The 12,957-nt window shown below is 40.2% G+C and overlaps 1 protein-coding gene across 4 annotated transcripts in view; it reads left to right on the top strand.

Moving 5' to 3' along the window:
* Positions 1-11,835, top strand: part of ZMYM2 (zinc finger MYM-type containing 2) — a 64,994-nt gene extending 53,159 nt beyond the window's left edge. For 3 of the 4 annotated variants that reach the window (XM_052649939.1, XM_052649941.1, XM_052649938.1), the window contains 11 exons: positions 1,233-1,362; positions 2,058-2,173; positions 2,690-2,855; positions 3,911-4,036; positions 4,854-4,948; positions 6,110-6,278; positions 6,459-6,610; positions 8,848-8,962; positions 9,582-9,833; positions 10,121-10,241; positions 11,109-11,835. In XM_052649939.1, the coding sequence (XP_052505899.1) occupies positions 1,233-1,362; positions 2,058-2,173; positions 2,690-2,855; positions 3,911-4,036; positions 4,854-4,948; positions 6,110-6,278; positions 6,459-6,610; positions 8,848-8,962; positions 9,582-9,833; positions 10,121-10,241; positions 11,109-11,301 (1,635 nt within the window). In that variant the 3' untranslated portion in view covers positions 11,302-11,835. The remainder of the gene's footprint in view (positions 1-1,232; positions 1,363-2,057; positions 2,174-2,689; positions 2,856-3,910; positions 4,037-4,853; positions 4,949-6,109; positions 6,279-6,458; positions 6,611-8,847; positions 8,963-9,581; positions 9,834-10,120; positions 10,242-11,108) is intronic. The other variant, XM_052649940.1, reaches the window with a different exon arrangement.
* Positions 11,836-12,957: the final 1,122 nt, after the last annotated feature.

The raw sequence follows: 12,957 nt of genomic DNA, 5'->3' as shown, positions 1-12,957 counted from the left end.
ATAACAGGAGCATATAACAGGAGCTGCAGCCAGAAGCTGTGCCTGCCAACAACAGCACGTGTTTCTCAGAATTCTGGGGCTTCCGGCAGACCCAGGGACTAGCGAGGGCCTCTTCCTGCTTCCTCTTCCCATCTTGCCATGTGTCCTCATGGGAGGGGAGGGGCTGTGGGGGCTCTTCTGTGAGGACCCCAAGCCCATTCATGACCTTATCGCCTTCCAAAGGCCATGCCTTCAGGTGCCATCCAGTTGGTGTTCCATCTCAGTGTAAAGTTTAGGGGACACAGACACCCAGCTCTGCAGCAGACACTCTTGAGGTGTGGTGGCTGTCGTCATTGTAGTCTTCATTATTGGGGGTCCTTCAGCATTCGTTTTCGATAGGTATAGACCTTTCCTGTTGACTCTTTTACCAGGTGACCAAGTTTAGTTGACATGGTGCCCTGTTCGTAGAGTGACAGGAATGGAGCACGGGCAACCAGGATGTCTTGACTTGGATCCCTGGTTCATCAGGGGCTTCAAGAGCATTTCTCTGTTCAGACCCAACTTGCCTGGGTTTGGTGTCCACATTTTTTCTGTCGCTCTCCCCATAGCACCTTTGTTTCTGCCCTTAGGGACAGGGCTTCAGCTTCCTTTACAGAGTGTATGCGTGTGTGTGCGTGTGCGTGCATGTGTGTGTGATGTGAACAGGCTGAAGCATCTGATAGACTATTGAGATATGTTTCTAAAATTAGCCTGAAACACACAGCTTAAGGTTTAATAGCATTTATGGTAATTCTTTTCATCATTTTTCTTTTCAGAGTTAGTACCACATTAATAGTTTATGCATTAGAAAAAGCCAGAGTATCAGAAAGCCGTAATAATTTCAAAATACTGGGTTAACAACCTTGCTTTTTCACTTAGGAGTGAGACTTGTCTCATGTATTTTTAAAAATTTTGCTGTGGGGACTTACTGGCAGTCCAGTGGTTAAGACCCCACACTTCCCAATGGGGCGGGTGCAGGTTCACACCCTGGTGGAGAGCTAAGACCTCGCACGCTGCAGGACCAGACAGTGTGCTGTGGTGTCTTGATGAGCAGATCTGTAGAGGGGTAATTACTGCGCTTTGCCGATAGTTGGGGTAGGTTCACATTGGTTCCATGTGTGCTCCCTGCACTGGAACACACTGGATATTTTTTAATAGCAAAAGCAGTAAAAATTCGAGGCAGAAATAAAATGTCTCTCTTTGTTTCTCTGTAGGGCTCAGCACCACCCCCTTCTCCAACCCCCAACAAGGAGATGAAGAACAAGGCAGTACTGTGCAAACCTTTGACTATGACCAAGGCGACCTACTGCAAACCCCACATGCAGAGCAAGTCCTGTCAGACAGGTGACCCAGGCCCTGCCCTTGAGTGACATCCATATCTTTTCAGCAGTGGCTTCAGAGTAGACTTGTTGGGTGTTTTGTCACTTTCTGTTGATTTTGCTTCTCTGGTTCTAGACATTCCTTCAGAATACAGCATATCATTTACAGTCATTAATAAATATCAGTCTCTACAAAGGCGTGCAAGTTACGTTGCCGGTGGTCTGGTTTCCTTGGGGGCCAGGGCCCACTGAAGTTAAGTGATCTCTGAGAAAACCATCTCTTTGAGTGTGGTCTGTAACCATAACTATTCTGTTTCCTTGTCAGAGTGAGTTGAAATCATTCAAACCTGTATTTTCACCAAATTTAAATGTTAGCTGTATTCTGTTGTTTAAGTAAAACCTTTGTGAGGGGAGTGTGCCGGGGTGTCTGGAACCATATTATATTTCAAAAGACGTTTTCTTTCTTTTTAAAAAACAAGTCTAGGGACTTCCCTTTGGTCCAGGGGTTAGGACTCCCCACTTCCATTGCAGAAGCTAAGATTCCCACATGCAGTGCCTTCTATAAGTTAGAACAGCTACTGCATTCAGTTTGTTGTATTTTAACTTAACTAATTTTGTGAAAACTGGGCATTTTTTTAAATGGGTACTCAGGGCACCCTGAGCAGCTGGGTGGGTGGTGGTTGAAGCTGGTTGCTCCCTGACTGCCTTCTGTGTACCCAGATGGTGACTGGAGGACGGAGTACGTGCCTGTGCCCATCCCTGTGCCCGTGTACGTCCCAGTGCCTATGCACATGTACAGCCAGAGCATCCCCGTGCCCACCACCGTGCCTGTGCCCGTAAGTCTCCCCCAACCAAATGTGTGAGCTCAGGGGGCAAGGATGAGGCTTGGCTGCTTCTGACCTTCACTTGGATCTGGTGGAGGCTGTGCCAGGGGTTACTCTGTGTTTAATTAGGTATTAGGTAAATGGTTCCAACCAATGTCTGTGTCTGCTTTACATATACTATGTTTTGTATTCATGTTTGTTTTAGAAGAAAGTAAGATTTGTGAGCCAGAAGGTTCACACATGGTATGGAGCCACATACAGATGTCATCACATGCACTGCTGGGTCCCTGTGTCAGGGCATGGCTGCTGGAGGCCTCTGGTGATGGAAATACCTCAGAAATTAATTTTTACTTCAAAAAGTAGCTGCTTGTATTTGGGGCTTTCCTTGTGACAGTTAACATACAAATTCTTTCCAAAGCTTCTAGGAAATCCAGTATTATGAAGATCACATGTCAGATGTCAAATTTTTAATTTGGAAAAATACCTTGTAAGCGAGTGAGCCTGATGGTAGGTCCTCTGTTCCCTTAGGTGCCAGTCCCTGTGTTTCTCCCTGCCCCCATGAACAGTGGTGAGAAGACTGCTGTGGCCGAAGAGCTGAAAAGTACAGGTTCTTCAGACGCCCTGGGCACAGAGCTGCTGACCATGACGGACATGACTGAGGACGAGGGGAAGGCGGAAGGCGCCGACCTCCACAGTGAGCTCCTCACTGCCTGGGGTGGGCAGAGCGGGTGGGGGGTCTGCGCTGGCCCCTCACTGAACTTCAGCCTGGAGGGGGTGTGGGGGACGCACTGCTGCAGAGGTGATTGCAGGTTGAGACCCACATCAGATTTGTAGTTGCTCTGTGATGCCAGGCCCACGTTCAAGCCCAGCAATTTATAATATACCTCAAACAGTCTCTGTTTTAATGGTTGACAAGATTTGGTTTTTAAAATCAAATCTAAATTTGTTTCAGTGGGTGAGCTCAGACACAAAACTGACTTGTAGTAGGTTTTATAAATATCCAAACTATTATTTTATGATGGTTATCCCCAGTTTTGTTTTATTCATTTATACTAAGAAAGTAAGTTGGATTATTTAAACCAGGGCTTGTGTTAGGGCAGTGCTGGCCAGATGGGGTAGCTGGACGCATGTGTGCTGGATGCTTCTGTGTCTGAGCACATTTCTGCACGTTCGACCTCCCGTTCCCCCTCACCCAGAGCCGGGCACTGTCAGCATGAAACCCTCCTAGAAAGGCTTTTGTTTTGTGCAACTTTTGTTTCCATTGTGCATGTCTGTTTCCCACCACACCCTGAACTCAGTAAGATGCCTTTCTCAGTGGGTTTTAGTACAAAAGTGTTTAAAACAACTATTCAAAACATTAGAAGGCAATAGTAAATAAGCATATATTGAATGATGTGGAAAACCTAGGTCACAATTCAAAAAGAATGTTGAAAATTCCAGTTGTCTGTGTTCATAAGTTTAGTTTTGACCAGAGATTGTTCTTAGAAATACTCTATAGAGTTGTTTACTCTTAAAACATGCTTTTTCTCTTGGTAGAGGCACAGTGAAAACTTACAGGATTGAAAGTTTTTGTGTATTCATGATTATCTAATTCAAAGCTTATAGTAGCTTACATTTGAAGGTAGATGCATGCTCTTTCCTTTCGTGATGAATTAAAGATTCTTATTTTGCATTTATAATTAAGTAGCTTTTCCTAGATTAAATATCAGTATTTTGCGGTTTTCTGATGATACTACGGCTTGATTACAGGTGTCATTATTGAAACGGACATAATTGGTTCTGACCTCTTGAAGAGTGCTGAGCCGGAGACCCAGTCCAGCATGCCCGATGTGCCATATGAGCCAGACTTGGATATTGAAATAGACTTTCCCAGAGGTACTGAGCGTGCAGTTTTGCTCTTGGAGTATGAAGTGTGTTTCTAGACTTAGCTATGGTGTCATCATTGTGGTTGGGAAACAATCTCGTGTTCGTGTCATTGCCTGTATTGCTATTTGTCTTTTTCATGCAAATAAAACTCAGCATTTTTCTTCCAAAAGGAAGCGCATGTTGAATTGTAGGAGCTTAATTAACAGGATTTCCCAGAGCCTTAAAAACCTTAAAACTAAAAAAAAAAAAAAAAAAAAACCTTAAAACTATTTCATTATAGGAACTTCTGGAGATGAAGAGTAAAGAAGTGTTGGCGTCTTTTTAAAAATTTAAATAAAATATTGATAGTATTTTTCTTAAAACCTTTTTGAAAATTAAGTTAACCTTCACAGGGAATATTTTTAGATCTTTTGTGGTAAAAGAAGTGTGTCCTGTTTTTCATTATTTTCTTAATCTACTTCCAGCCAGTAAGCGTACTGAACAGGATGTAAAGTGTTTTAACTTCGGAAAAGATGTATTAGCTTGAAATAGATTTGTGCTGAGATCATGTAGATCTTGTAATTGAATTTCAGGTTTTAGTAATTTCACATTCTGTGAAATTCCATGTTGATGTGCATTATATGTGTGTTTTAAGAATCTGAACAGATGTTATCAGATCTCATAGATCAGGTTAGGTAAAGAAATGGTTGGTTCTTCAGCCAGCACAGGCTGCCCTGTGCGTGGTATTGTGCAGAGTCAGGGATTGGTCCTTTTGTTGGTTGAGTTTATGTGATGCAAGCCTGTGCTATTATGTTTGGAGTGAAAGTTCTTCTGATTTGATTGTCAGCTGCTGAGGAGCTTGATATGGAAAATGAGTTTTTATTACCACCTGTTTTTGGAGAAGAATATGAGGAACAGCCTAGACCTCGATCTAAAAAAAAGGTATGAATCGTGATGCTCTTCTTGTACTCACATCACATCTGTGCGAGTAGTGAGCTTCAGTTGTACACCAGAATATGGGAGGATACTTCCTTTTCCAGGATTAAAATGGCTTAAAGGTAAAGTTTTTATTACTTCATTTCTAAGTAAAGGATCTTCTGTTAATAGTTGTACCTTCATAGAAGAGTGAGTATCATTGCAACTTAGCTTTTATTTTTAATTTTTATCTTGATTAAAGGCTGACATACTTTCTACAAAAGTAAATTCACTACTTTTACAGCAGTTGAAGCTGTTTTTCCCCCTGTGACTTTTGGTGAGGTTGAGGTTTACAGTTGGTTATGTCTGGTCTCTGTGAAGCCTTCCAGCACATAGGAAGACGTGCTGGAGAATTCCGTCATTCGGGGCTCTCAGACCTAAACAAACGAACAGGTATCATTGTTCTGAAAGTTTTATTAACAACTTTCTGTATTTCTAGTTTCCAACATAAAGCAATATCTAAATAAAAGAAAAAGATGACTTTCACAAATTTCTCCATAAAGAAAGGAAAAATTGAAAGTGAAGTGAGACCTGTGGTAGAATGAAATGGGACTTTTACTTGACACAACGCACAGAAATGAACTCAGAGTGAGTCAGAGACCTGGATGTAAGAACTAGAACTCTGGGAAGAAAACAGGGGCCTAAATCTTTTTTAACTTGTGTCAGGCATAGTTTCTTAGATCTGACACCAAAAGCTCAGGAACAAGAGGGAAAATAGAATTGGATTATGTCCAAATTTCAAGTTTTTGTATGGCAAACAGTACATCAGGGAAGCAGGAGGAACTGAGTTATTCCCTAAGGTGGAGTCTGGGAGAAGTTCTTTAGTTCTCTCTTACATGAATATTTGGAATCCTCTTACTTCAGATCTTTAGTTTATTATTTGTGTCTTTATTATCTCATCATTAGTCACTCTCACAGCAAAAGTTAATATGATTTTGTTATACAAAGTAATTTGGGCAGAAATACAGCATTCCTGGAGAGAGATTTCATGTTGTAGGTAGCTGTTCTCAAATCAGAAGTTCCAGTCAGCTCTCTGTCATATGCATTTGTTGAGAGATGGCTTACTTAAAGTCGTGAGATAAATAGGCTTAAGGAAGAGAAGATGTGACTATGGTGTTTCATGACCAGGGCACCAAGAGGAAGGCGGTGTCAGGGTACCAGTCTCACGACGACAGCTCTGACAATTCTGAGTGCAGCTTCCCTTTCAAGTACGCGTATGGGGTCAATGCCTGGAGACACTGGGTCCGGACGAGGCGGCTCGAGGAAGACCTTCTGGTGTTAGACGGGCTGACACCTCGTAAGTGCTCTGGTTCTGTCTTCACTGGTTACTGTTTAAAATCAGGCTTTTTGTTATCCACCTTTGAAAAGGATGACTGGAACTTAAAATACATTTGAATTCTTATAGAATAAAATGATTTCAGAAGGTTTCTTAATCTTCAGACAGTAAATAGCAATTACTTTACATTTCTTTTCTTAGCTAAGTCAGTGAAGTTGAAAGAGGATCTGCTCTCTCACACCACGGCTGAGCTGGACTACGGCCTGGCCCACTTTGTCAATGAGATCCGAAGGCCCAATGGGGAAAACTATGCACCCGATAGCATCTACTATCTCTGCCTTGGAATTCAGGAGGTCAGTAATTCCACAGCTCTGAAATATAATGTTGTTAAGGAAGGTTGTTCTGGCAGTTCTTCTAGAGAAAAATGTTTTCTTCTAAGATATTGTGTAATATAAGGATTTATTGGCTTACCAAGCAAGGCAAAGATAATTTACTTGAAATAGGGTTTTTGTTGTTCAGTTGCTAAGTTGTGTCGTCCTCTTTTCAACCCTGTGGACTGCAGCATGCCAGGGTCCCTCATCCTTCGGTATCTCTAGGAGTTTTCTCAAATTCATGTCCGTTGAGTCAGTGTTGCTATCTAACCATCTCATCCTCTGCCATCCTCTTCTCCTTTTGCCCTCAGTGTTTGCCAACATCAGGGTTTTTTCCAGTGAGTCAGCTCTTTGCATCAGGTGGCCAAAGTATTGGAGCTTCAGCATCAGCCCTTCCAGTGAATATTCAGGGTTGATTTCCTTTAGGATTGACTGGTTTGATCACCTTGCAGTCCAAGGGACTCTCAAGAGTCTTCTCCAGCACAATTCCAAAGCATCAGTTCTTTGGCATTCAGCCTTCTTTATGGTCCAACTCTCATATCATGACTACTAGAAAAACCATAGCTTTGTTCGCAAAGTGATGTCTCTGCATTTTAATAGACTGTCTAGGTTTGTTGTAGCTTTCCTTCTAAGAAGCAAGTGTCTTTTAATTTCATGGGTGCAGTCACTGTCCATAGTAATTTTGGAGCCCAGGAAAATAAAATCTTGTCACTGCTTTCACTTTTTCCCCTTCTATTTTGCCTTGAGGTGATGGGACCAGATGCCGTGATCTTATTAGATTTTTGTATGCTGAGTTGCAAGACAGCTTTTTCACTCTCCTCTTTCACCCTCATTAAGAGGCTCTTTAGTTTCTCTTCACTTTTTGCCATTATAGTGGTGTCATTTGCCTGTCTGAGATTGTTGATATTTCTCCCGGCAATCTTAATTCCAGCTTGTGATTTATCTAGCTTGGCATTTCGCATGATGTACTCTGCATATGATTTAAATAAGCAGGGTGACAATATATATAGCCTTGATGTACTCCTTCCCCAGTTTTGAACCAGTCACTTGTTCCATGTCCAGGTCTAATTGTTGATTCTTGACCCCCATACAGGTTTCTTAGGAGACAAGTAAGGTGGTCTGGTATTCCCATCTCTTTCAGAATTTTCCACAGTTTGTTGTGATTCACATGATCAAAGGCTTTGGTGTAGTCAGTCAGTGAAGCAGAAGTAGATGTTTTTCTGGAATTCCCTTGCTTTTTCTGTGATCTAATGAATGTTGGCAGTTTGCTCTCTAGTTACTCTGCCTCTTCGAAACCCACCTTGTACATCTGAAAGTTCTTGGTTCACATTCTGTTGAAGCTTAGCTTGAAGGATTTTGAATATAACCTTGCTAGCATGTGAAATGAGAGCAATTGTATGGTAGTTTGAACATTCTTTGGCATTGCCCTTCTTTGGGATTGGAATGAAAACTGACCTTTCTGAAAATTCTAGGGAATTGTAAAGGATTTTCTTAGCTGCTCTGTATACAGTATTGTATATATTTACCTCCACCATTGGTTTATTTTTTATGCATCTTAGATGATTTCTAATGGATTTACAACATGCATCTTCAGTGACTTATTATTGCCCTTCATGTCTTCGTGCCCCGTTATACACATGACACTCTAATGCTGTGTATGGTCCTGGTTCCCGGGCTTTGTGCTCTTATCCCATGTTTCCCTTATACTTTATTTTTACTCATTGGAGATGGACTTCGGTGTTTACATCATTCTTTCACAACCCCCACTGTTAAGGATTGTCATAGGAGGCGATAAGATTCATAAGTTTGCACTGACTTGAGGAGAGTGGAGCATAAAGAGCCACTTGGGCCGCTCGGCGAGGCTGTCATGGGTGTGGGAAGCCAACCCCTGCCCCGAGCCTCACCGTGCATCCCCTGGACCCTGTATGTAGCAGTGGAGCCACCTGCTCTGTTCTTATCTGACAGACTGAAGGCTCTCATCCTCTTACATCCTGAGCTCTTAGGTGTGTACCTTAGCTTGGAGTGTTTTTAGGAACAGATTAATTGGTAACTTACGTTTCTTTCATTTTCTAAGTATATAGATAGAGATAATTTCCCATTTTATAAGTGTGCTAATAGACATAAGGCATTTATTTTTTTCTTAGGAAATAAAGAGTATAAGTCATATACAATTAGTTGATTTTCTTTCAAGGTGTATGGTTTTTTGTTTTTTTTTTTAGTACTTGTGTGGTAGTAATCGAAAAGACAACATATTTATTGATCCAGGATACCAGACATTTGAGCAAGAATTGAATAAGATACTCCGAAGTTGGCAACCAAGCATACTTCCAGACGGTAATGCTCCTTTAAATATAGTGGCAGTGACTTTTTGCTGGGATTGCCTTGTTTTTATAGAAATTGTGCTAAAAATAAGAAATAATTTAAATTAGAGAGTACTTATTTATGAATGTATCAGATCGTCCTTTGTTGAAGAAGAACTGAATGTGATTGATAACTAGTGTTTATGAAGAACTTTGTAATAAATGTGACTCAGTTTCTCTGGAATAAGAAAAAAACTGGATGTTTGTTTCTTAAGCCCTTTAGTAGAGATTCTGATATAAATTTCTCTTAGAAACCTGTTTCAGATGTATAAAGAAAACTTGTTTGAATGGAAATGACCTATTGTTTTTCAGGATTTCTACAGATTTAAATCCCCTTCTGACCACAGTCTGCTGTCACCTGGAAGACCAGGAGCAGCCCCCAGGCCTGGCTCCAGGGTCTAGTTGTGTAGTGTGTTGTGGTTCTGGCTCTGTGTTGTTTCAGAGCCACGTAGGGGATGCTGAAATTCATTCTAGTTGCCCTGGAGTGAATGGAGGATTGGATTAGGTTTGTTCTTGAATTAACTATCTGTTCCTAGACGGTTACAGGAAAACTGTTTATTGTAATTCTTTAAAAATATTTCTCTCTGTTTAAGGGTCAATATTTTCTCGAGTTGAAGAAGATTATCTCTGGAGGATAAAACAGCTAGGATCACACTCTCCAGTAGCTCTTCTGAACACCCTCTTCTACTTTAACACTAAGTATTTTGGCCTGAAAACAGTGGAACAGCACTTACGGCTTTCCTTTGGCACTGTGTTTAGGCACTGGAAAAAAAACCCTTTAACCATGGAAAATAAAGCCTGTCTTCGGTACCAAGTGTCTTCCTTGTGCGGAACAGATAGTGAAGGTAGTATAACTGGTCTTGTTTGGGATTGGCTGTGGTAGGGATAGCTGCTTCTTGCCTGACTAGAGGCCACATAGGTCCCTTGTTAGGAACTCAAGGACTGTCACTTCCATAAGATAAGACAGCCCATGTCGTGTTAAAATTAGGAATTACCAGAAGCCACAGCTTCTGGCTCTGAGCACACCCGGTCCCATCCTTTGGTGTAAGAGCAGTGGGAATGAACACAGTGAGTCGGGTCACCTTTCTTGAAGGCTGGTCATAGAGAGTTTATGTTATTTTTATTTCTTAAGATAAAATTACTACTGGAAAAAGAAAACATGAAGATGATGAGCCAGTATTTGAACAAATTGAAAATACAGCCAATCCTTCTAGATGTCCTGTGAAAATGTTTGAATGCTACTTGTCTAAGAGGTGAGTATTTATGATTCTTGATTTTTTTAAGTGGTAATAACAGTTAGGTGCTGTGAATTTGTCATTACCAAGAGGTGACTTTTTTTCATTGATCCTTTTTAAAATTTTTCTCTTTTCTTACTTCAATTATAATGTTTTTAGTCCTGTTATTATAAAGCACCCAGCTTGTATCTCCTCAGCATATGTTAAGAAATTGCTTTCTACTAAGGAAATCATTGCTGTTGTAGAGGGTCAGACAGTAAACAGTGTAAGGTTTGGGGGCTGTGAGTGTTGCAGCCAGTGAAATTTTTAGAGATCACAAATTTTTTATGCTAGTTCATTATTTTATATATGCACCCTCTAATTTTTAAAAGGTAAACATGAACTCAGAGTGTATTTTCTTAGGTAATCAGTTTTATAAACTGTCTCCAGGTTAGCTGTCAAGAACCATAAAAACAGTAATGTCACCTCTAGGATGATTGTTTTTAATAATTAGTATTTCAAGTGGTTTTGGGTGGCTAGTATTTGGATCTTCCAGTCATATTTTATTCTGTCTCTGGAACTGGGATGAATCTTGAAGAATTATAATTGGCAGTGCTTTACTTGTTTAATGGCAGTATTAAAATAATGATTAAAAATAATGTTTCTATCGATGGTGTCTTAGATTCAGTGAAATACGGAATTTAAATTATGGTGGGAAAATAATCTTATTATAGAAATTAACTTTCAGAATGTCTCAAGTAATAGAATATTTAATGTAGTTAATCATGCGTGTGGTCTGCCTATGTAATGTGGTAATGGTAGCAGAATTATTCTTAAAAGAAAAAAATAAGTTGTGAGGAATTTTGTATACATACTGTGAAATTGACTTTCTTCTTTCTTCCAAAGTCCACAGAATCTTAATCAGAGAATGGATGTTTTTTATTTGCAACCAGAATGCTCTAGCTCTGCAGACAGCCCTGTCTGGTACACGTCCGCCTCACTGGACCGAAACACCTTGGAAAACATGCTCGTACGGGTTCTTTTAGTAAAAGATATTTATGATAAAGACAATTACGAACTGGATGAAGACACAGACTAAAAAAAGGAAGGATTCAGAAGCAGTCGGGATAACATCGTTAGGCAGTCATGCTGCTAGATCTTCATTATGGAGACATTTCAGGTTTACTCCTCCTGTTCTGGGTTTTGTAGCAGTGCACCCACACCGGGTACTACCGTGTAAATAATCTGTGAGTGAAGTTGCCATTATTCTATGTAGTGGTTTTAGGATACTTACAAATACATTCAAATTCTTTTTTTTTATTATTATTTATTTGATTAGGTATGTTTGTAACTTTTTACATTACAAAATATGAATGAGAATGTGCCATGTATAATTTTTTCTTGTAGTAAGAAACATCCATATTGCACCACTCTGCTGTTGCAAAGCTTCCTGGAAAGGGGGCTCTTCTGCTGGGTTTCTGACCGGATGGTTGTGTGTGGGGAGCACCTACTAAAAGTTTAGAACTTGCAGTGTCTTTCAGAATTTTTAAAATAAACTGTAAACTAATGGGCTGGGGTTTTTGTTTTGTTTTTCTGGGGGTTTTGTTTGTTTGATTTATGCTTTAGTTCCTAAAGCCTTACAAGCTTGTGTAGAGAGATCCCATCTTTTGTACCAAAACAGATGAGGGAATGCTGTTGATCCTGGTGTGGATGCTGTTGAACTGTTTCGTGAGTCCATACTGCAGGCCGACCTCTCTATTCCCCGTATTAAAACCTTGGTGTCCTTTCCTCACTGGTGGCTTTCCATAGCATCCCAAACAATAATAGTTTTATATATATACACACATATATACATATATACACTTGTATATATACGTGTGTGGGTGTATGTGTGTACATTTGTGTATACACACACATATAAAAAATGATGTTAATACATCATAGAGACATTTTCTTTGTAAAAACATCTGATGAAAATATAAAATTCTGTTTTTTATGTCAACCCTAAGTACCCCTTCACTATATAGCCATTGGTTTTCCTCTGCCCTTGAGGACAAGATCACATTTGGGTCCCTAGATAGGACTCCGTAGCTTTAAAACTTTATGAGGATTCTTATACCTGCTCTCATGCTAGGTAAAATTATGTTCAGAAACGCCACTCCTGAGACCGTCATTAGGGAAGAGAGTGAGTTGAAATAAGATAGGAGCCATTTCACTCTGAGGATTAGCAGTACAATGACTGCCATTTCAGGTGATTGGAGGGCAGAGAAGGAGACTGATGGATTAAGTGTATCTTGAAGGAAATCACGTTCCATGTTAGATTGTTTGGCTTTTACGTTTTAATTACTTCTTATAGAAGATTGCATCAAAAAACTTTATACTGCCGCATGTTGATTTATCCATTCAGACCTTTTTTTTTTAGAACAAGGAAGTTTACATAAAATCCTACTGTCTAGACTGAGAAAGTGCCAACTGTGATTATCTTGAAGAAATCCTTTGGCTGACTTCATAGAGCTTGAGTGTGATCACATGGTCTTGTTTCCAGTTCTTGAGTCACTTCAGTGATGTTCATTATTAAAACTGTTTGGGGGAAATTGGGCTACTTTTCACAGTGGTTAAGCAGTGTCTGCACATCCCTTAAACATTTCTCTCTTCCTTGGGATAAATGTTAGCATTCAGAAAAAAGTCTCCTCAGTCATGATTTGGGAAATTTCATGAGTGTATTCAGCTGTATATTTAAGCAATAATTAACAAA

This window comes from Budorcas taxicolor, chromosome 12 (assembly GCF_023091745.1).
Source record: "Budorcas taxicolor isolate Tak-1 chromosome 12, Takin1.1, whole genome shotgun sequence".
Classification (NCBI taxonomy): domain Eukaryota; kingdom Metazoa; phylum Chordata; class Mammalia; order Artiodactyla; family Bovidae; genus Budorcas; species Budorcas taxicolor.
This window is presented reverse-complemented; position numbering and strand designations above follow the sequence as displayed.